Genomic DNA, 21,295 nt, shown 5'->3' with positions numbered 1-21,295 from the left:
CGTCCGTGTGAGTGTGTCCATGGGAGTCTTTGTGTGTCTGCGTTTCTGTACATGTGTGTACAGGTCAGAGGGTGTCCGGGTGGGATGTATTCGGGACAACGTGCCTGGTGTACCCCAGAATCAGGTACTCCAAGTGGCTTTTTGATGAGGAGGATGCTTGATATGTTACTATGTATGTGTGGATGGGGAGGTAGGCAACTGTGTATCGTGGTGTGTGCAAGGCATAGCCTGCGAGTCCCTGAAGCCGCCTCTTGGATTTGTGAAGTCACATTCCCTCAGGGTTTTTGCCCCCTCCCACCATCCCATGTAAAAGAAACGAGGGCTCTCAACGCAAATCTCCATTACCCTGGTCACATCTTAGCATGTGTCTGAGTGACACTGCCGAGGCTAGGTGTGATACTGTGTTTGTGTAAGTGGGTGTGTCTCAGAATATCAGTGTAACTCTGAATAATAGTATGTTTGTATGTGACCGGTGGGTGTTGGAGGAGGCTGGTTCAGGATTATGAAAGTAATGTGCTTTCTCTGATTAGTTTGTGGATATCATCTTCATGGTGTGTGTGTTTTCCCTTCTCAGTCTCTCCAGAAGCTGTCTCTCTTTGTGTCTCCCCTGATCTCTGTCTCTTTCTCTCTCTCTCTCTCATTCTCTTGGTGACTCATCTCTGCGGCTTTGCCCTCCCCCGGCTTGCTGGGTCTCCCATCCCCCACTCAGGAGTGGGTGGGGGTATGAGGGAATGGGTCCCCGGAACTGAAAATCAGGGTGAGCACCCCCTTCCTATCACTCATCATCCCCAGTCCCACCAGTGGCCCTCAGCCCCCTCTCAGTCCCCTCCCCAGGACTCCCCACCCTACACCCTACTGAACTGGGGTGGGCAGGGGATAGGGCAATGATGTTTTCTAATGGGGCCATTTTCAGGGGGACTTTCTGTGCCTTCTTTCAATTCTAAGTGGAGACCCCTTCCCCTCTCATAAAGTGCCCCCTCCCTGCCTGTCCCCCCATCGCTGACGCAATGAAAGGCTGCAGAGGTGAGTCACCAGTTGGGGGGAAGGGAAAGATGGGGGGACGGTGAGCTGCAGGGTCCCCAAGCCCCTGGCCTATTTTTCTCTTCCAAAGCTTCTCAGGGAAAAGACACAGTGCTCTGTCCCCCCTCTCCTGGCTTTCCAAATCTTCAGCTTGGATCACTACTCCACCGGACCCCAGCTTCTCCTGCTACCCTCTTGGAGAGTATGAGAGATTCAGAAACAAAGACAGAGATGGATTTATACAAATAACTCAGAGCAAGCACCAGGCATACCCTCCAGGTTCCCATCTCAGCAATGCCTTTTCCAGCTCTGTCTCTCCATTTTCTTTCTTTCCTGCCACCTCCCTCCTCTACCGATTCCAGGATTCTGTCCCCAGTCCAGCTTTTTTCCAGAAGCCCCTAGAGGCAGCAGGATATGAAGGGCGCATCACGATATCTCTGAGAGGTGGGGTGTGTGTGAATGCGCAGACCCAGGTAGGGAACTGAGACGAAGAGAGGTGGAAACAGACCCAGGGATTCAGAGTCCGTGCAGGCATGATTCAGGTTGTGGAATGACCAAGCCTATCACCCTGGGTGCCTGGCTTCCACCTTGCTGTCCCCTACTCCACCCCATGCTGACTGAAATTCTTGGGATGTCAGTGTCTGAGAAGCTCTCCTGAGCTTCTGGGCTGAGTGAAGGAAGGAAGGGGTGAAGAGTTGGGGAAGAATGGAGGAATGATCTGAAAATGGGGGGCAAGGACCCAAACTTGGGGGCTGCAGATGAGTGGCTTTACTTTACAGAAATCTAGAGATGGTGGATGTGGGGGAGGGGCGAGCAAGATCAAAGACAGAAACATCCACATAACTTCTAACATGTATCAGAAAGTATGGAAGGACCCAGGGAAATGCACAAAGACACATGCGTACACACACACACACACACACACACACACACACACACACACTATTGACACATCAAGCCAGGCTCACTTTTCAGACACCAGCAGATGCCCAGACTGGATGCACTCAAAGTCTCCCAACCACACAAGTATATGGACACTCAGAAGGATCAGAACCCCTGCACACTCATACTTCTACAAAGACATCTGGAAACAGGCAAAACACACGGCCACACAGATTGGAAGAGATTTCATATTTAAATTGGAACACTACCATGCCCATCCACTCTATCTGATTAAATACACAACTGGTCTTCCAATTCCCTTTCTCCCCACCCCTTTATGTTTCATCAATCTCTACACACACACAAACACACATGCACATATATGTACATGCACACACAGGTGCATGGGGACGTACACAAGCCCCCAGGAACACAAACTGTTTCTCTAGGTGCCTGTCCCCCTTCATCTCACACTTAGTTGTTAGCCCCATCAGCTCTCAGTCTGCCCCCCCTTGGCTCCTTCCCTCCCCCCTTCTCTCTTGGATGGTTTCCCCTCCCCCCTCCAGATGTCAGAGCCATTTCACTGATTCATCCTCCTCGGGAAGGTAACGTGACCCCCTCCCCATTCCACTGCTCTCAGTAACCGGGCTGGGAAGATAAAGGGGAGAAGAGGAGGAGAAAGGAAGGAGGGGAGCTCACAGGGTTAGGGAGTGGTCCTAGATAGTTGTGTGTGTTGGGGGATGGGGGTTAATCACAGCCTTGGGGTCTGCTGCCCCCTCCTCTCTCTGCTTTCTTTGGCATCTCTACAGTCACCTTGGTTCTCAGGGCTTTTTTTTTCCCCCTCTCCTTTAGCCTGTTCCTTCTACCTGTTCCAGATTCCTTCCTCCCTCCCTCCCTCTCCTGCTCCCATCTTCTCTCTCTTGCCTCTCTCTCTGCTCCTCCCCACCTCTTTCCCTGCAGAGCTGATGGGCTTTCTTCTGGGAAAGTCGAGCCACTGATGGAACCGAGAAGCCACTGCTGGCTATAGAGGGAAAGCACGTGAGTGTGTGTGTGTGTGTGTGTGTGTGTGTGTGTGTGTGTGTAAGAGAGAGAGAGAGAGAGAGAGAGAAAGAGAGAGAGAGACAGAGAGGGAGAAGGAGGGTCAGTGCTAGGAAGAGATGAGGAGGGGGTTGAGGACTGGCTCAGAAAGAGTCTCTGAGCCCTGACAGACTGCCCTGATCTCGGTTTCCAGAGTCTTAGGGCGCGGGTGTCCTGCGTGTGCCCACAGGCACCCCTGTGTCCGCAGTTCTTGTGTGTCTGGCATGTGTCATTGTCACTCCCCCCTTTCCCTGCCCACGCCCCCGCACAGCTTTCTGCCTGCACCGCAACCCCCTTCAACCTCCCTCCTCCCCTTCATTCCTGCAGTGGCTGCTCCCCTTGCCTTCCTCTCTTCTCCCCTCCCCCCTCCCCATTTCCGTCCTCCCCCCCCCCCACCCCCGCCCACGGCTGGTCTCCCTTCACTGGACCCGGCTCGCTGATGGATTCTCTTTGCGCAATCTGTGCGTCATCGCCCCCCCCACCCACAACCTCTAGTTGTCCAAGCCCCCAACCCCAACCCTTCTGGCAGGAGATACGGACGAGGGGTCTGGTGGTAGAGAGGGGCTGTCTCTGACGTTGCACACCCACCCCACCCCACCGCGTTCAAACCTTCCCTTTAAGCGGTGGAGAGAGCTGGAGTTGAGTCACCCCCCCCCAACCTGCGCAACCCCCTCCCCACCTGGTCTGCTCTCGCCCTCCAAACGTCCTTTGGGGGGGAAGCAGAGGGAGGGAAAGAAGCAGGAGGAGGGTGGGGAGAAGTGGGCTGACAAGGGGCAAGCGGGGGCGCCAACATACGCTACAGAGTGAGATGGACAGAAGGACAGACACACCTTTTTCTCCAAACACGCACCGACTGTGAACAGACAAGACAGAGGCACACACATCCTCAATCTTTCCCCTTTCTTCTGACTCGGACCCTTTCCAACGGGATTACCAAAACCGCAAGATCCACCCATCTGCCCCGGCCCAGGACTGGCACCCCGCACCGTAGATCCGCGAACAGCGCCCGCAGGCGCGCAGATCCGTCCCTCCTCTCTCGGGTTCACGCCGTCCTTGGGTGTGTTCCCTATGGACCGGACCGTGCGTGCGGTCGGGGGATGGGGAGTCCAGCCCCTTCCTCGGCTTTGGAATCTTTATCCTCCCCCTCCCCAGTATGGATCTCCTACTGATACCCAGTCAGACTCCGGGAGTGCCCCCATCCTATTCGGCTCAGCGACGCGGGCTGCCGCAGCTGCAAGTTGCTCTGTAACCCACCCTCCCGCTTTGCAGCGTCTCCGCATCCACCCTTCCATTCATTCTCCCATTCATTCATTCATCCTTTTCTCCTCGTCCCTCCTTCATTCATTCATAGCCCCCTGCCCCGCCCGCCTCGGCGATTTCATTCATTCATTCATTCATTCATTTCCCTGGTGCTAGGCTAACGCACGCCCCTCTAGCCGAGGCTCCCAGTGCGCAGGCGCAGGCCGGGAGAAGACCACATCCTCCAATCACTGGGCAGCCCCCCGCTTCGAGGCACCCGCCCGCTTCCCCATGAATGAACATTGACGTCAATGGGGCGGGGCCAGCCCACGTGACCCTGCGCTCTCCCCTTTATAAGGCGGCAGCGGCGCGGGCGCTGTCCAGCGTGCTGAAGCCGGAGCGAGCGAGTCGCCCAGAGCCGCGCGGACCCAGCTGAGCCCAACCCACTGGACGCCAGAACTCGACCGTCGCTCCTATCCCAGCCACTGCTCGGAGCCGAGGCGGACGCGTCCCGATCTTTCCCTGTCCCCACCCCGCCCCGACCCTCCTCTCCACCTCCCGCATCGTGACACCAGCTGGTAAATACTCCGCTGTCCATCCCTCAAACCCTCAGCAGCCGTGGGCGTGAGGGAGGGTTTCTCTCTCCTCCCGGATGGGGGTGTTAAAAACACAGCGGGGAGACCCCGGTAAGGGTCCCTGATAAGTGGGGGAGTCGCCGCTTTTCTCTTGCTGCTGAAGTCGCCCACGCACCATCCGGGGAGTCCTGTGGGGAGGGAGCAGAGATTTTTTTCCACCTTATCTTAGCTGCTTAGTACGTGGGCGCTGGCAGTGAGATGGCTTAGGCAAGGGGGCGAAGAGGCATTGGGGGAGCGAGGGTTGCGGGCGTTTTCCCATTTACACGACTCCAGAGATCGGCACAACATCTTCCTCCTTTGCTTCTAAACGTCCCTCCTCTGGGTAAGGTTAGGGGGATGAGGGAAGCCCTGGCTTTCCTGATTAAAGGTGGGGGAAGGGGATATAGAATCAGAGAGCGGAAAATTCTTACAGAAACCCTCTCTTTCTTTGGTCCCTTCTATTTTTCACAGTCTCCGGCAGTCCTTTGGTCATGAAATCGCTCAGGTTGCAGGCTTCCACCCTCGTCTGCTTCCTTCTACTGATCAAGGGGTTGGGAGCAGCGCCCCCGGGGCACCCTGAGGCGCAGCCACCTCCCCTCAGCTCTGAACATAAAGAGCCGGTAGCTGGGGACGCAGCACCCGGGCCGAACGATGTTAGCGCCCCAGAGGTCCGAGCCGCTCGAAATTCTGAGCCGCAGGACGAGGGAGAGCTTTTCCAGGGCGTGGATCCCCGGGCGCTGGCCGCGGTGCTGCTTCAGGCACTTGACCGCCCGGCCTCGCCCCCGGCTCCCGGCGGCTCCCAGCAGGGGCCAAAGGAAGAAGCAGCAGAAGCTCTGCTGACCGAGACCGTGCGCAGCCAGACCCACAGCCTGCCGGCGCCGGAGACCCAGGCACCTGCGGCCCCGCCTCGCCCTCAGACTCAGGAGAATGGTCCCGAGGCTGGAGACCCCTCCGAGGAGCTCGAGGCGCTAGCTTCTCTGCTCCAGGAACTGCGAGATTTCAGTCCGAGCAGCGCCAAGCGCCAGCAAGAGACAGCGGCAGCAGAAACGGAAACTCGCACGCACACTCTGACCCGAGTCAACCTGGAGAGCCCCGGGCCGGAGCGCGTGTGGCGCGCTTCCTGGGGAGAGTTCCAGGCGCGCGTTCCGGAGCGCGCGCCCCTGCCACCCCCCGCTCCCCCGCAATTCCAGGCGCGTATGCCCGAGAGCGGGTCCCTTCCTGAAGCCCACCAGTTCGGGGAAGGGGTATCCTCCCCCAAAACACATCTAGGTGAGGCATTGGCACCCCTATCCAAGGCGTACCAAAGCCTGGGCGCCCCTTTCCCCAAGGCGCGCCGTCCGGAGAGCTCACTCCTGGGCGGCTCTGAGGCTGGGGAGCGCCTTCTACAGCAAGGGCTGGCGCAGGTAGAAGCCGGGCGGCGACAGGCAGAGGCCACACGGCAGGCCGCGGCGCAGGAAGAGCGGCTGGCAGACCTCGCCTCGGACCTGCTGCTCCAATATTTGCTGCAGGGCGGGGCCCGGCAGCGCGGCCTTGGGGGTCGGGGGCTGCAGGAGAAGGAGGAGGAGCGAGAGAGCGTGAGGGAGGATGCGGAGGCGGAGCAGGAGAGACGCGGCGGGGCGGAGAGGGTGGGGGAAGAGGATGAGGAGGCGGCGGAGGCGGAGGCAGAGGCGGAGGAGGCGGAGAGGGCGCGGCAGAACGCGCTGCTGTTCGCAGAGGAGGAGGAGGACGGAGAAGCCGGAGCCGAGGACAAGCGCTCCCAGGAGGAGATGCCCGGCCACCGTCGGAAGGAGGCTGAGGGGGCAGAGGAGGGCGGGGAGGAGGAGGACGACGACGAAGAGATGGACCCTCAGACGATCGACAGCCTTATTGAGCTGTCCACCAAACTCCATCTGCCAGCGGACGACGTGGTCAGCATCATCGAAGAGGTGGAGGAGAAGCGGAAGCGGAAGAAGAACGCCCCTCCCGAGCCCGTGCCGCACCCCCGTGCCGCCCCCGCCCCCACCCACGTCCGTTCCCCGCAGCCCCCGCCTCCCGCCCCCGCCCCCGCCCGAGAGGAGCTGCCCGACTGGAACGAGGTGCTCCCGCCTTGGGATCGCGAGGAGGACGAGTTGTTTCCCCCGGGGCCCTACCACCCTTTTCCCAACTACATCCGGCCGCGGACACTGCAGCCACCCGCTGCCTCGCGCCGCCGCCACTACCACCACGCCCTGCCGCCTTCGCATCACTATCCCGGCCGGGAGGCCCAGGCGCGGCGCGCGCAGGAGGAGGCGGAGGCGGAGGAGCGCCGGATGCAGGAGCAGGAGGAGCTGGAGAATTACATCGAGCACGTGCTGCTCCGGCGCCCGTGACCTGCCCCGGTCCCGCCCCCGCGCGCCGGAGCCGCGCGCGCTGCCACCCCCCTCCGTGTTGCTCCTCTCCCCTTCTAGGTGTTTGCATGCACCCCAGCCCCATCCCTGGCCCCGCCCCTACCCCCGGGTCGCCCCGCCCCCGGGCTGCGCCGGGACCTGTCAGACAGCTTCCTGGATTCGAAGCCCGAACTCCCCAAATTCATTCAAGAGGGCTCCCGGGGCCATCCCAGGCGGGCGGGTGGTTTGTGCGAATTCCCTCTCCCACCACGGCCTCTGGTCCCCACTAGTCCCTCTCGGGACGTCCCCGTCCAAAACCGGAAAAAGCTATTCCAGTTAATTGTGTGAAGAAGTGTCTGTCTCCTGCCCTTTGGGCCTCCCAGGAGCCTCTCCACCCTCTCCAGTTCGCTGTGAATTTACCTATTCTTTCCCTTCTCTGTTGTAAATACCCCTCACGGAGGAAATAGTTTTGCTAAGAAATAAAAGTGACTATTTTATTAGGACTTTGTTCTCCCTTATTCACCCGTCCCCTTGGGCCTCCGTGGTCCTCCCCAAGGGGCGGTGAGGGAAGCGCCAGCCACAAGACCCTGTTCAAAAGTGAGGGTAGTGGAACCACTTTCAACCATATTCAAGAGTAGAATATGGCCCACATCTAGTAAGAAAGCCTAAATTCCACTTCCAGCTTAGGGGTGGTGGCGGGGGGGTAAAGTCATTGGTCCCCAGGGTGGGGCAGCTCCAGACCACTTTGAAGGCTCTTCTGCCCATGGTCCTCTGGCCTCTTAGGCAGTACTGGTGGCTCCCCACAGTCCCTGTTCCACCTACTCGCCTCCCTTAACTGCCCCCTAAATTCCCTGGTCCTACATACTTGGCAACAAACAGGGAGGAAGGGCCTCCAGCTATAGAAACACCTTGCTTTTAGACATTTCTCAACCCTTTGCAAAGCACACAGGGTTGGATACACTGTTGAACTCCTGACTCCTCTCTCCAAATAGAACTAAACCAGCTGAGGGGCGCCTGGGTAGCTCAGTCAGTTAAGTGTCCAACTCTGGACTTTGGCTCAGGTCACGATCTCATGGACGGTGAGATGGAGCCCCGAATCGAGCTCTGCGCTGACAGCACTTAGCCTGTTTGGGATTCTCTCTGACCCCCCTCTCTCTACCCCTCGCTCCAGCATTCTCTCAAAAGAAATAAAAACAAAAACAAAAAACAGCCGAATGAAATGTTCCACAAAGAAACCTCAGAGGTGTGAAACTATGTCCCCAGGAATGGCTCCTACCTGGCCAAGGGCAGCTCCAGAGCCGGAGACACCGTGTTCAGAAAGGCACTGAACTCACAAGCCCATTTGGAATAGGGGTACCAGATAAAGTACAGGACACCCGGTTAAAATTTCATTTTGAATAAACAGCGGATGTGTTTGCATAGGACACAAACTAAAAATATTATCACTCAAATTGAACTGGGTGTCCTCTATTTTTTTCTTCCTCTCTCTCTCTAACTCTGGCAAACCTAGTTCCAGGGAGGTCAAGAGGCAGTGTTCCCATCCCCTCCTGACTGATCCCAGAAGCTTTTCCTTCCTTCACAGAGCCTAAGCAGGCAAAGTCCAGAAATGCTTTTCCTTTTATTTCAGAGGAAAGGAAATAAAGTCAGCCACTTCCCACACCCCACCTCTTAGCTCCTGCCTCACCCAGAACATGGAGTGAGGGAGGGACAGTCTCTCATAAAGCCTGCCCTTCCCCCAAAGCTCACTTCCCTCAAAGTGGCAAGGTTAGAAAAAAATTAACCACGCTGTCCCTCCCCTGGCACTGGACAGAGTCCCCACTGCAGCCAAGGAGGAGGGAGGAGGAGGGCAGATGAGGGGAAAGGACTTCCCTCTCAAATACACAGGACCCCCCTCCCCGCCCCTGCCCCAGGCAGAGAAGATGCCCTGGCTGACTATGGGGCAGGGTGGAGGTAGGTTTTGGGGCAGGGAGCAGAGAAGAACCCTGAAAACCTTTTCCCTTTAACCTGACATATTTATATATTTACAGTTATAAGGGAGGGGAGTGAGTTTGGGGTAACATTAGTTCTTCAAAGGCAGGGAATGAAAGCCAAATAGCACCCCCATTTTGGTCACATTTGCCTACCTCCTAAAACCTTCATTGGGGAAAGGGGAAACAGGAGATAGAGGTGGAGGGAGGGAATGTTTGAGGGTCCTGAGCCCACAGCTCACTCTGAAAGAAGGTGAGGCAGCAGAGGAGGGACAGCTGGGTCCCATCGAGAAAAGGGGGCACTCATGCCCTGCCTCTCCACCAGCTCCCCACATCTCCACACGGCCCAGGCGGGGGCTACGCCAGACCCATCTCCTCCAGCACACTGCGAGGCGACTCATCCTCCTGAGGCAGAGACAGACAGAGGGTGACGCAGAGACACCAGGAGAGGCGGACAGGGAATGAGGCAGAGGAGGGTGGGCAAGACAACAACATCACGAGTCGGGGAAGCACAGAGAGACACGGGGAGGGGAGAGAGAAGCCAACATGAGCTCAAGGCTGGAACAGCTGGGGACCCTTCCGGGGAGCTCCCCAGTCTCCAGGGACCACCCCCCAGAGGCCAACTGTGGCGAGGAAGGAGGTCCAGGTTGAGTCCACCACCACCCAGAAAATCCCAAACCAGGAGCTTGGTGAGCAGGGGCGCAGTCTCAGTATCTGAGGGGGAAGGGTGTGAAGCTGGGACGGGGGCGGACAGGGGAGGGAACCTGCTTTCTGAAGGCTGGGGGTGCCAGCTGGCTGGGTTCTTTTATTCAGAGTGGGGGCAGGGAGTAATCAGTTGGCATCAGGTCCCTGAGGGAAGGTGAACCAGACTGCAGAGAAATGAGTCATTAGGGTCTGAGCAGAGCACTAGTAACAGGGGTGGGTGTGTGCCAGGGCACGTGTACGTGTGTGTGTGTGTGTGTGTGTGTGTGTGTGTGTGTGTGTGTGTAAAGGGGAAGTCAGACCAGTGAGGTGGCAGGTTCAATTCTGCTCCTTCTCTTACTGCAGAGATGAGCCCCCATCTTTCCCCCTCCTCAGAGCCAGCTCGGGCCAGCTTGCTTGTCATTGCAGATTCCGGTGACTCATCTCCCTGCACCAAGTCTCAGCGGTGGCACAGCAGAGAGGGGGCAGGCAGTAATGGGGTGAGGGCGGGGGCGTCAGAGAGCAGGAGAACCCCCAGCCAGGCACCCTCTACCCCAACCCCCGAGTCCCCGCCACCCTTCGCTTCTGAGGAGCAGAGGCTTTTGAGTGTGTGAGTGTGTGTGTGTGTGTTAAGAAAAAATGGGGAAGGAGAAGACACCAGGGGAGTGAAGAATCATGTGCCCCTTCTCCAATTCCCTGAGCAACCCTAAATGCCTAGAGAAGGATGGGACACGGGAGATTCAGCTAGGATGGGACACCTTGGGTCTTGGGAGAAAGAGGGGGAGCCCAGCGGGCTGCCTGCCACCCATACCTCCCACCCCGGGCAGTCAGAGCTTGAGGGCAAGCTGGCCAACTGGGTGCTGTGGGGGCCAGACGCCACAGGGAGGGGGGCCCCCTTGGTGGCGGGAAGGGGGCAGCCGTGGCTGGCAGGCAAGGTGTCCAGGGCAGGGAGGGCACCCTCCACCACGGTACTTATCTTCCTCCTCACTGTCCCAGGCCCGTACCTCCTGCAGCAGGTCTGCCTGCTCGATGGCCTTCAGCACACTCTTCTTGGAGGTGTCCTGGACGTCTCCCCCCATCAGAAACTCGTCCAAGATGAAGTAGGCCTTCTCAAAGTTGAAGATGATGTCCAGCTCGCACACCTGGGAGGAGGGGGAGGGAGAAGGCAGGGTTGAGTGTCAAGGTGCATTCCCACTCCACCTGCACCCCAGCCGCCCACTTCTTTTCTTTTTTTTCCTTTTCTTTTTTAAATGTTTATTTGAGGGGGGGAGAGGCAGAGAGAGAGGGAGAGAATCTCAAGCAGTCTCCACACTCGGTGTGGACCCCCACGTGGGGCTTGATCTCACAACCAAGAGATCATGACCTGAGCTGAAATCAACAGTCAGGAGCTTAACCCACTGAGCCACACAGGCATCCTGCCCACTTCTTTTCTCATCATGGCTCCACGGTCTTCTCTTTGGGACCACTTCTCCCACCCCGGGCTCTTGCCACGCAGGTCGATGACCTCCCCAACCCATAGGCCTTAGCGTTCAGTTTGACTTTTCCTTCTTGACTGTAGTTCCTGCTGCCTTCCCCTCCAAATCTGTGACATTGTTCCCACCAGAGGCTGGCTAGTCTCCCTTCCTAGACACTATGGAGCAGAGGAGGAGACTCCGAATCACAGGTAGAAAGACTTGAGTTCTAAGCAAGGCTCTGCCCCTAGGCAGCTAGATGCACATGTCACTTCATTTCTCTGAGCCTCAATTTTCTCATCTGAAAATGCAGATAACAACACCTACTCGCAGGATAGAATAAGGAGCAGACACAAGAGCCTGAAAGCCCTTTGTAAACCATTAAGTGGAATACAAATTATGGAGTCATTACTATTCTCCATCTAAGATCTGAGCTGTCAATGTCCAGGCTATATCCCAGATCAGTTAATTCAGAACTGCTGGGGGTGGGACCCAGGCATCACTAATCAACAACAACAACAACAACAACAACAACAACAACAACAACAACAAACCTCTCCAGGAAATTCCAATGCAAAGTCAAGGTCAGGAGCCACTGATAAAATCTGAACTTGGTTTCTGTCCTTATGGGAGAGGTCCGAGCTGAGCTCCACTTGATTAAGTGGCAGATTCTGATCTGCGCCCCCTGGGCCCAGGGGCCGATTAAGGGATATGGCTAATAGGCTTAAGGCTTAAAATGGGAAATTAATTACTGTTCTCACTGCTCCAATTTCACCTCGCCCAAATCTTCTAGGCAGAGCCTGGAAGGGTCCCAGGGTTTGGTAGAAGAGGGGACTGCTGGGTACGAAAAGGTGGGTGGGGACACTTACACTGCCGAAGTATTTGTCCAGGAGCTCCACATATCGGTGGATCAGCTCCAGCGTGATGAGCTCATTGTCTTGGCCCTCGATGGCGCAGCAGAAGTAGAGGCTGGCATATCTGTGGACAGGGGCACATGCGGGGTAGCTGGAGGGGCTGCTGGGCCTGCTTCCGGATCCAGGCTTTCTGCACTCAAACCTCCCATTTGACCTCATTTCCAGCTCAGGGTCTATGTCCCTACTGGACACAGGCAGGGTGACCCCAGGGTATGCAAATAGTAACTCACTCTGCCTCGAGGTGGCTCTCACAAGCACAGGCAAAGACAGGCACGCAACTCTTTCCCTCTCGCCCTCTGACCTGTTCAGTTTGACTCAGCAAAATCCTGAGTGAACTAATCCACCTGCTCAAAGAAGGAACTGGACAGGGTGTGGGTGTGTGTGTTGGGAAAGGTGGTGCAGGACCTAGGACTGTTGAATGAGGCTGCGAGGGACGTGTGCAATGGACAAGAATAGGGCCTTTGCGACAGAGGTGAAGTAGGTGTCAGGTTGAGCAGTACAAGTGGGGAACAAGAAGGTCTTCAAGGGAAGTTCAGAGAGTAAAGGAAGAAGCTGGAATTCATCACTGCCCTCCGGATGCCCTTAGTTTCCAATCCTCCCTGACCCGAAGGGATGCCTTATTTCTCGGCCATCTGAACCCACTGCCAGGCCCCAATCAAGCAGGGTCCAGACCAGTCTGAAAGCCGGTGGTGAGTCACCTCTTATAGACGACTTTGAGATCCCTCCACTCCAGGAAGCTGCACATCTTGGGCTTGCGAGCCAGAACCACCTGCATAAGCTCCCGAACCATTTTCTTTCGCTCCTTGTCCGATGTGGCCAGGTACCATTTTTGCAGCCGCAGCTTCCCCTGCCGGCTGAACAGCAGCATGAATCGCATCTAGGGAAAGGGGGCAGAGCTGAGGGTCAGAGATTTGGTTCTCTGAGTCTGTTTACTCCAGAAACACAGCCACAAATGCATCCATCACATCCACACACATCTAACTCTTCTCTATTCATGGCCCCGGTTGCTTCGAAAATCAGCCCTTGCCATCAACTCTGGGTATTCCCGCAAGCAGGTGCCCTTCCTTCTGGAACATGTCAGAGCTTCTGAGTCTGTCATTTGGGCTCAAACCCTGGCTCTACTAGTTGAGTCATTTGCCTTGGGCAATTATTTCATGTCTCTGGCCCTCAGTTTCCTGGTCTGTAAGATGGATGTAATAAAAGTATCTTCCTGTTTGGAGGGATTAAATGAGTTGATATATGCAACTGTGCCTGTCACATGGTAAGCACTGTAACACATTAAGAGTCAGTATTATTATTCCTTCACCTTCTGTTTCATACTTTTGTCTTCCACAGGTCATTAAAATGCCTAATAGAGTGACAAACAGCCCATAGCTGAAGTCAAAGAGAGGTCTGCTTTCTTCCATGGTCCTTCTGTCCACCACCACGCTGAAATGGGGTATTTTGTTTCTAGAAAAGCTACCTCAATTCTCCACCTCATCCTGGACATACATTCTTGCTGATGTCCCCAGTGCACTGCCTTCAATTGCCAGTCATATGCCCAGAGGCATTGGGACCCCCAAATTCCACCCTCCTCTCTCCTCAGCCATCCAGGCATCTGGCCACTGACAGTCCTCTCTTTTTTTTCCTTTTAGGGTGACTCCTGTTAGGCACCAACACCTCTCCAGACACCAGGTGACAATTTCCCTTTCAGTTCCTCAGTTAGGACCCTGCCATTCAGGGTGGTTCCTGAAGCTTTGTGCAACACAGTGCAGGCTGAGTTGAGCGGGGAGGAGGGCAGAGCCCTCACTACCCTGTGCACCCTCAGTTTCCCAGTTCCAGGGGGTCCAGTCTATATATCCTGGAGTTATCGCCTTGTCCCTCCAGTGCTCCTCTCCCTGGGCATTACCAGGGCTGGAATACGTGGGTGTTTGAAACAATACTAGTTTAGGCGGTGGGGAAGGGAAAACACTGCTAGCGTGGTGGGAGGGCAGCAGAGGGGCGCAAGGGAGCCCTGCGCGTCTGAGATTGGGGGGCGGGGAAGCGGGAAGCCAGCAGGAAGACGGAAGGCCTGGGCTCCGGAAAGAGAATGGGATGGGGGGCGGAGAGCCAAGAACACGGGAGCCGGGGATCCGAAGCCTGGGTCCGGGAGAGCAAGACCTCGAGCCCACTTGGCTTTCCCACCTCACCCCAGCCTGTAGGCGAGCTGGGAGATAAAGCGAGGCAGGACGTCCACTCCTCGGACCCGGAAACTGTCCCCTCCCACACACGGCTCTCCCCGCGGGCCGCCGCTCCTCTGGGCTGCTCGGGAACAGAGGGTCTTGGTGACCCGCCAACCCCGCCGCCTCCCTCCGCCGGCAGGCCCCCGCGCCCCTCTTCCTCCTGCGACTTCCCTGCGGCAGTGGTCGGGAGGTCCCCTTGGACCGCCACCCGCGACGTCCCCATGACTCGGGACGGTCCCGCCGCCCCTAGTCACCCCCCTCTTGCCCCACAAATGCGCCCCTCCCCGCCCCTTCTCCCTAAAGCCATTTCCAGCTGCTCTTCCTTCCGAGGCCGGCTCGCCCACCCGCTCAGGTAAGTGCGGCCTGTGAGGACCGGAGGAAGAGAGGGCGGCCCGCACAGAGGGCGGCCCCCAAGGACCCCCGCAGGTGCAACCCACGCCCCTCGGTTCCCCCTCCCCTCCCTCTCCGCACAGCCTACCATCCTGCAGCCTCCGGCTCGGCGCGTCCCTCTTCGGCCACCGTACGCGCCAGCTCCACTCCCTTTCTTATCCTTTCTCCTCCTTCCCTCCCTCTAGCCTGAAGCCCCGCCCCGTCCCGCCCCGGCTCGGAGGCCCTTCGAGTGGCGTACTGCGCAGGCGCCAGCGCCGCGGGGCGCGCGGGCGGGGCTGGAGGCGGAGAAGCGGAAGCCATGGCAACCAGGTCCTCGACTTCGGCTTTGAGTAGCTCTATCGTCATGGTAACAAGGCTTTCTGGTAGGCTGGTTGGGGGATGGGGGGGTGGACAATGCGGTCCTCGCGCCTCTGCACCTTGAGGGGGAAAAAGGCGGGAAAAGGGGTGAGAGGCGGAAGGGACGACCCTTGGAGTTTGTGAGGAAGCGGGGAGGACTAATGGAGGGCCTGGGGCGATGGAGACGGAGCAGGGTGGGAACTGGATTTGGGGTAGGGGCGATGACTTGGGGAAGGCTAGACAAAGCGCGGTGGTGGGGCTGACATAAGATAAGGATGGAGCCCAAAATAGACATGTACTGAGAACCTGCTAGATGCAGCACTCTCCTCAAGTAAGAAATGTACAGGTAATGAGGGAGACGGGAAACAAGAGAGAAAAGGAGGGGCTGATATTTAAGCGATGTGAAGAAAAGGGAGAGGGGCATGAACGAAGGCCAGAGGAATGTAGAGCATCTTACAAGGTGAGCATGGGTCGAAACTGAAAAGGGACACAGGTAGCCTAGACACAAGTTTAAAAATGAGGAGGCTGTGGATTGGGATACGGGCTCTTTGGCTGTCCACGTGCGTGTATCTTTCCTTGCGGTCAAGTAAAGCGGTTCGCACCTAAGAGAAAACCTTACATTTTGTCATGTGGAAAATGACGTTTTTAATTTTCGGGTACCACTTGAAACAATTGTTGGGAAGGCCTCGCCTGTCTCCATTTTATGTTCTGTTTTTCTTCCTCTTGGATATGGAAGTAATATGCTATTGTGGCAAGACAGGGGGCCTAATGCATCTGACGTATAGTGTGGTCTCTGACCCTTACCGGATGTGCGGCCTCAGGTGAGTCATTTCAGCCGAGTTTCCTCATTTGAAAACTGAGCATGGCCGTACCTGCCTTGCAAGATGGTTTTGAGGATGTGCAGAGTATCCGGCATACTGTCAACGCCTGTTAACGGTGGTGCTGATCATTTTCTCCCATTCTCAACTTTTTTTGGTCTACTCCTTTGCCTTCTTCCTCTTTTTCATTCCCCTTTCTCCTCTGCCTTCAGCTTGCCAATGGCATACATGTTGGCGGAAGTATCTTGATAGTTGTGGTTTTTTTTTTTGTTTTTTTTTTTTTAGGTCAAGTATAAGATCAATAAAGCAAGCTGTTGGAGTTAGGAAGGGTAAATCATTAGGGAGTGAAAAAAAAGGAAAGGAAATGTGTAAGAAGGGCAGAAGGCAAAAGGAATGAAAGAAATGTGCTCCTGGTAGGAAGAGGAGAAGGTTGTAGATAAGGAAGTAATGAGCCGTGAGGCAAAGACGTAAAGCAGAGAGCTGAGCAACAGCCTGTGGAAATTTGGAAGCTCTAGAGATGTGAACTCCTACACTCCTTGGAAAGCTGATACTTTCTAGAATTCCTTGACTCAATGTGGCATTGCCTCGCTGCAGAAAAGAGAAGATTTGTGAGGGAATTGTTAGAAATATGGGTTTTGCTCATGTAGAGTCCTAGACTTCAAGTGGTTTACATCATTTTGAAGACAGTGGGCTGGATTTCTTCACTGTTAGCAAACGGTGGATGTAGCGAATCTGTGAGTTAGTGGATCCAGTGTGGGTTGTGTCTGCAGAGGAGTTCGGATTTGAGGCCGGGGGCAGTTGGGAGTCACTATGGTTGCCTGAGCTGATGAATAACTTGGCGAGAACACTTTTAAGAAGGTTAATCTTTTTTTTTTTTTTTTTTAATTTTTTTTTCAACGTTTATTTATTTTTGGGACAGAGAGAGACAGAGCATGAACGGGGGAGGGACAGAGAGAGAGGGAGACACAGAATCGGAAACAGGCTCCAGGCTCTGAGCCCTCAGCCCAGAGCCCGACGCGGGGCTTGAACTCACGGACCGTGAGATCGTGACCTGGCTGAAGTCGGACGCTTAACCGACTGCGCCACCCAGGCGCCCCAAAGAAGGTTAATCTTACGGTAATCTGGGGGACAATACGAAAGGATAAATGGAAGGCTGGAAGATCATCTTTGGGAATCCAGGCACAAAGATGAAATGGAGAGTTACAAATTGGAGAGGTGCCTGAAATGGGCCAATCAACTCACGTTGATGACTAATTTGTATCGTCACCCTACAAACCATGCTGACACCTCCCTGAGCCTTCCCTCACCTGGTTGTAGCGGTGGTTCCTGCGGTGGTTGGCAGAGGGGTGGCCTGAAGCCTTTTCATCTCTATGAGTTTATGCTCTGTGTTTCTCCCTCTTGTGATAACCTGTGCACCCACTTTTTGCACACTCTTTAAGTAGTCCATAGTTCCCAGATGATGTTATTTGTAGTCATCATTGTTTTTTCAACAACAACAACTTCTTCTTCTTCTTCTTTTCTTCTTTCTTCTTTCTTCTTTCTTCTTTCTTCTTTCTTCTTTCTTCTTCTTCTTTTTAACTGAGCAATCGGGACCTTACTATATGCTGTTCCTAACAGTTTGGACAAGTAGAATATCTTCTGTGGTGGATGTTTGCCCTTCTTTTCACTTCCCAGGCTCCAACCCCATGTTGTAGGGTTTGGGAATCCCACCTTATGAGTCTAGGGTGAGACAGAACAACCTCCCAGTGAAACACTAGAAGTTTCCTGGGGTGTCTGGGTGGTTCAGTCAGTCAAGTGTCCAAGTTCAGCTCAGGTCATGATCTCGTGGTTTGTGAGTTCAAGCCCCAAGTTGGGTTCTATGCGGACAACTCAGAGCCTGGAGCCTGTTTCAGATTCTGTATCTCCCTGCCTCTCTCTGCCCCTCCCCTGCTTGCACTCTGTCTCTCAAAATAAATAAATAAACATTTTAAAAAAGAGAGAAGTTTCCTAACATTCACTTTTGCAGCCTTCTTCGTGCCCACAGCATTGGCATGTCTCCTGGACTCGACCGATCTGTGCATCTGTCCGGACTTTGGTCCAGGAAGGAATGAGGTGATGGAGGGGATATAAGACTCTGGTAGAAGGGCAGAGGGTCAAAACCTAGGGTGCCAGTACAGCGGCACCAATGGCAGTGTCCGGGGCCCAGTGAAGGTTATAGGGCAGAGTCACCAGTGTGATTTGGGGCGCTACCTCTAGTGTGAGACCTTCCTCTGGTTCTCTGGCCCTCCTGGAAATTCCCTGAGCTCCCCAGTTTCCTCTGGTGCTTCCCTTAGCTAGAGTTGGTTTCTGTCCCTGGTAACTAAGAACCTTGCCTGGTACTCTCGGTAAGCATGCCGTATTGTCCCTTGGCTGCACGTGTGAGTTGGCCTTGTCTCTTCAGCTGGATTGTCTCCTTCAGAGATGGTATCTTTTTTTTATGTTTATTTATTTACTTAGAGAGAGAGAGCATGAGCAGAGGAGGGGCAGAGAGAGAGAGAGAGAGGGAGGGAGAGAGAGAGAGAGAGAGGGAGAGACAGAGAATCCTAAGCAGGTTCCATGCTGTCAGCACAGAGCCCGATCCAGGGTTCAGACCCACAACTGTGAGATCGTGACCTGAGGCAGAATTGAGAGTCAGATGCTTAACTGACTGAGCTACCCAGGCGCTCCCTTCAGGGACGGCATCTTATTCATCTTCTGTTTCTTCACAGCATCAAACATAGTGCTTGTTGACCGGCTTCAGTTATGATTGGTATTCATGGTTATCAAATCTAGATATTTAAATCTTCTAATCCAAACTATTCTAAACTCTAATTTTGTGTACAGTGGGTAGCATATTCAACACGTATTATTTCTGCTAGAGGATGAACCGTCTTTTGGTGTTTCTACTGTGCCTGGCACGGTGCCTGACATACGGCAGCAGATACCCAACATTAGTAGAATAAGCATATCCTGGATCCCCCATTTGGAAATCCCAATGTCGTCTCAAAATTCACTTGGTAAAACCCTCGCCTTCCCCTGAAACCATCCCATCTTTTGGCTTCCCACCATGGTCAACGTCACTGCCTTTTCCTAGACTTGCAGACTATGAGCCTGGGACGTGAAGGATAACAAGAAAGCATGGCTGATTCAAGGGACATAGTCCAGGCTTGCCTGACTAGATCAGGAGAGGGGGAGACTTGACTGGCTGGGTTATCAGAGGAGGGAGGCAGCAGTCTCAAGGTGACTTGGGACTTCCTCCGCAGGTGTGTCCCTTGAACGTGCCTTGCTATTATTTTTCCTTTGTCATTTTGTTCACCGTGTTTTCTCAAATGCCCTGCGGTTCTGCCCCACAGACCCAAATCCGTCTTCTCCATCTTGTAAGGTGCCGGCAAACGCCCCCCTGCAAGTAAGCCTCACAGTCCGGTGTAGACCCTAGTGATCATTTCTACAGTGTTCCCTTCAGCCCTTTTTGAAGTGACTCACATAGCATCTCAGCTTTTTAGTGCCTATTCTCCTTAGGTACTGGATAGTTAGAAAGACCACTTACACTTTGCAAAACGTGCTTCACAGCACCCCTATCGAGTTAAGCTTTTAAATAAATACTTGTTTGATTGAATGGGGTTCAAACTCAGGAGGATTTTGGCAGAAGCCACAGCTGCTTTGCTTCAAAAAGAGCTTTCCACTGGAGTCAAAGCGACACCTGGTGGCTAGGTGATAAAAGGCCATGTGGTGGTAGGACGCCGGTGTGCTGGCTGAAAGGCAGAGGTGTGAGCGCAGGACCCTCTGGTGACTGGCACGTGAGACCCGTGTTCACAAATGCCACAGCCTAAGTAGTTTTGCTACTCTCACCCCAAAACTTACTTGAGGAGACACCTCAAGGAAAGCGGCTTGGAGAACAGATGGTGTCTCCTTGAAAGTTTCATTCTGATGGAATATTTTTTTACCATTGAGGGATTTTACAGAATGAGTCATACCCTTTGCCCACACGTGGGCAGATAAATAATCCCACTGCGTGAGGCTTATGAGAAATGTAATGATGGCTGGAAGCAGATCTGGTTGGTTTTTCATTTCTAAAGAAATAGAGGAAGAGAGATTTGGAAGGGTAAGGAGGGGGCCCGGGCGGAGCCAAGCGGGACCAGGCAGGCTTTCCACTGTGAGGCTACATCGTCATCTCTGTGCTCAAAATATCCAAGAAAAGCAGAGGGCACCGCTAAATGGGGCACTTCCTGGAGCAAACTCTCTCTGCGGGGGTGAGGCCTTCTGATGAACCCTTTTCTTCTGAGACCTCTCAGCATGTATGGATGGTTTCTGAACTGTCCACTGTCAAATCAGGCTAACTTGTTCTGGTTTTTGAGGCTCTTGTGGTTTCTAAGCAAATCTGTTACAGATAGGTAAATCCTCAACAACTAGCCCAGTGCCTGGAACTGGTCATATTTTCTGGGTGTAAGGAGGACACAAGATCTATCTGAGTCCCTGTATCCCTGAATTCTTGGACCATTGCCTTCATGACCCCAGCTACCTACTACAAGCTGAAAGGGAGACCGGTGTGAGCGGAAGGGAGTATTCTTGCAGGAAGAGGAATACTTTAGTGCCAGCTGAAGTTTTGGCTACAAATCTCAGTGATCTCGTGAACTGGATTAGGCCATGTCTAGTTTGGGTAGCTCTGGTCTGAGCCAGCTAGAAGCAGGCCAAAGTTGCCTCTATGGCCCCTTTTCTCTAGTTCTGTGACCATATCTTGGTCCTACAGGGGTTGCCAGAGATTTGGAAAGGGAAGAGGAAGCACTCACTGAGATTGAGAGCATCTCTCTAAAGCTGAGAGTGGGCTTTAGTGGGCTATGCGTTCTACTCCTTTCTTCTGGGTCTTGCTCTGGTTCCCATTTCCTTCCTTCCTTCCTTCCTTCCTTCCTTCCTTCCTTCCTTCTTTCCATTAAGTTTAAAATTTTAATTCCAGTAAAGTTAATCCTTTGGCTTTCTAAGGAGAGAGGAAGACTTTCCTTCCAGGTTGGATTGGGCTTTAGGACCCCTCTTACTATATAGACCCTCATGAGGGAAGAGAAGGCCTGAAAAAAGATGAATCCAAAGAGATGAATCCATAAAGAGAAGATGCCAGACATTGGCACCCACCTGGAACACATTAGTGCACCATGTTGGAGGCTTCCAAGAAGGTCCCTGACTGTCCCTCGAGAGGGACACAGGAATGGCGGGGGCAGTGGGAAGGCCTTTCGCACAGGTCGAGTGAGTGAGGGTGAGCAGTGAACAGATGCCCCTCCTGAATTTATGTCATGATCTAAAACTGCTCCAAGGAAGTCTAACACAATTTAGAGAAAGTTGTAACATGAAGGTTCCTTTAGTTCAAGGCCTGA

The 21,295-nt window shown here is 54.4% G+C and overlaps 2 protein-coding genes and 1 long non-coding RNA gene across 4 annotated transcripts in view; 2 read left to right on the top strand and 1 right to left on the bottom strand.

Annotated features, from left to right (window-relative positions):
• The first annotated feature begins 4,585 nt into the window (after window positions 1-4,585).
• Window positions 4,586-7,998, top strand: VGF (VGF nerve growth factor inducible). 2 transcript variants are annotated; one of them, XM_060649282.3, is made up of 2 exons: window positions 4,586-4,796; window positions 5,304-7,998. In XM_060649282.3, exon 2 carries the CDS (start codon window positions 5,324-5,326, stop codon window positions 7,178-7,180), a length of 1,857 nt encoding a protein of 618 aa, XP_060505265.1. In that variant the 5' UTR covers window positions 4,586-4,796; window positions 5,304-5,323; the 3' UTR covers window positions 7,181-7,998. The 2 variants fall into 2 exon arrangements, with proteins under 2 accessions (XP_060505265.1, XP_060505266.1); XM_060649283.3 differs by lacking the exon at window positions 4,586-4,796 and adding an exon at window positions 4,943-5,175.
• A 778-nt stretch (window positions 7,999-8,776) lies between these two features.
• On the bottom strand, window positions 8,777-14,995 carry AP1S1 (adaptor related protein complex 1 subunit sigma 1). The gene is made up of 5 exons (XM_060649289.3): window positions 14,870-14,995; window positions 12,889-13,067; window positions 12,146-12,254; window positions 10,830-10,967; window positions 8,777-9,549 (listed from the first exon to the last, which is right to left on the bottom strand). Exons 1-5 carry the CDS (start codon window positions 14,870-14,872, stop codon window positions 9,502-9,504), a joined length of 477 nt encoding a protein of 158 aa, XP_060505272.1. The 5' UTR covers window positions 14,873-14,995; the 3' UTR covers window positions 8,777-9,501.
• Window positions 14,260-21,295, top strand: part of LOC144614765 (uncharacterized) — a 129,006-nt gene continuing 121,970 nt past the window's right edge. Inside the window, exons 1-2 of the long non-coding RNA XR_013552895.1 lie at window positions 14,260-14,743; window positions 14,967-15,143. This is a non-coding gene — a long non-coding RNA (uncharacterized LOC144614765). The remainder of the gene's footprint in view (window positions 14,744-14,966; window positions 15,144-21,295) is intronic.

Source organism: Panthera onca, chromosome E3 (assembly GCF_046562875.1).
Source record: "Panthera onca isolate mPanOnc1 chromosome E3, mPanOnc1 haplotype 2, whole genome shotgun sequence".
Lineage (NCBI taxonomy): Eukaryota > Metazoa > Chordata > Mammalia > Carnivora > Felidae > Panthera > Panthera onca.
This window is presented reverse-complemented; position numbering and strand designations above follow the sequence as displayed.

Coding starts and splice junctions, on each gene's coding strand:
- AP1S1 (XM_060649289.3), bottom strand. Junction 12,255..12,888: donor CTCAAAGTCGTCTATAAGAG/GTGACTCACCAC, acceptor CCCTGTCCACAG/ATATGCCAGCCTCTACTTCT. Junction 9,550..10,829: donor AGGCAGACCTGCTGCAGGAG/GTACGGGCCTGG, acceptor TCTCTGCCTCAG/GAGGATGAGTCGCCTCGCAG.
- VGF (XM_060649282.3), top strand. CDS start 5,324: ATGAAATCGCTCAGGTTGCAGGCTTCCACCCTCGTCTGCTTCCTTCTA.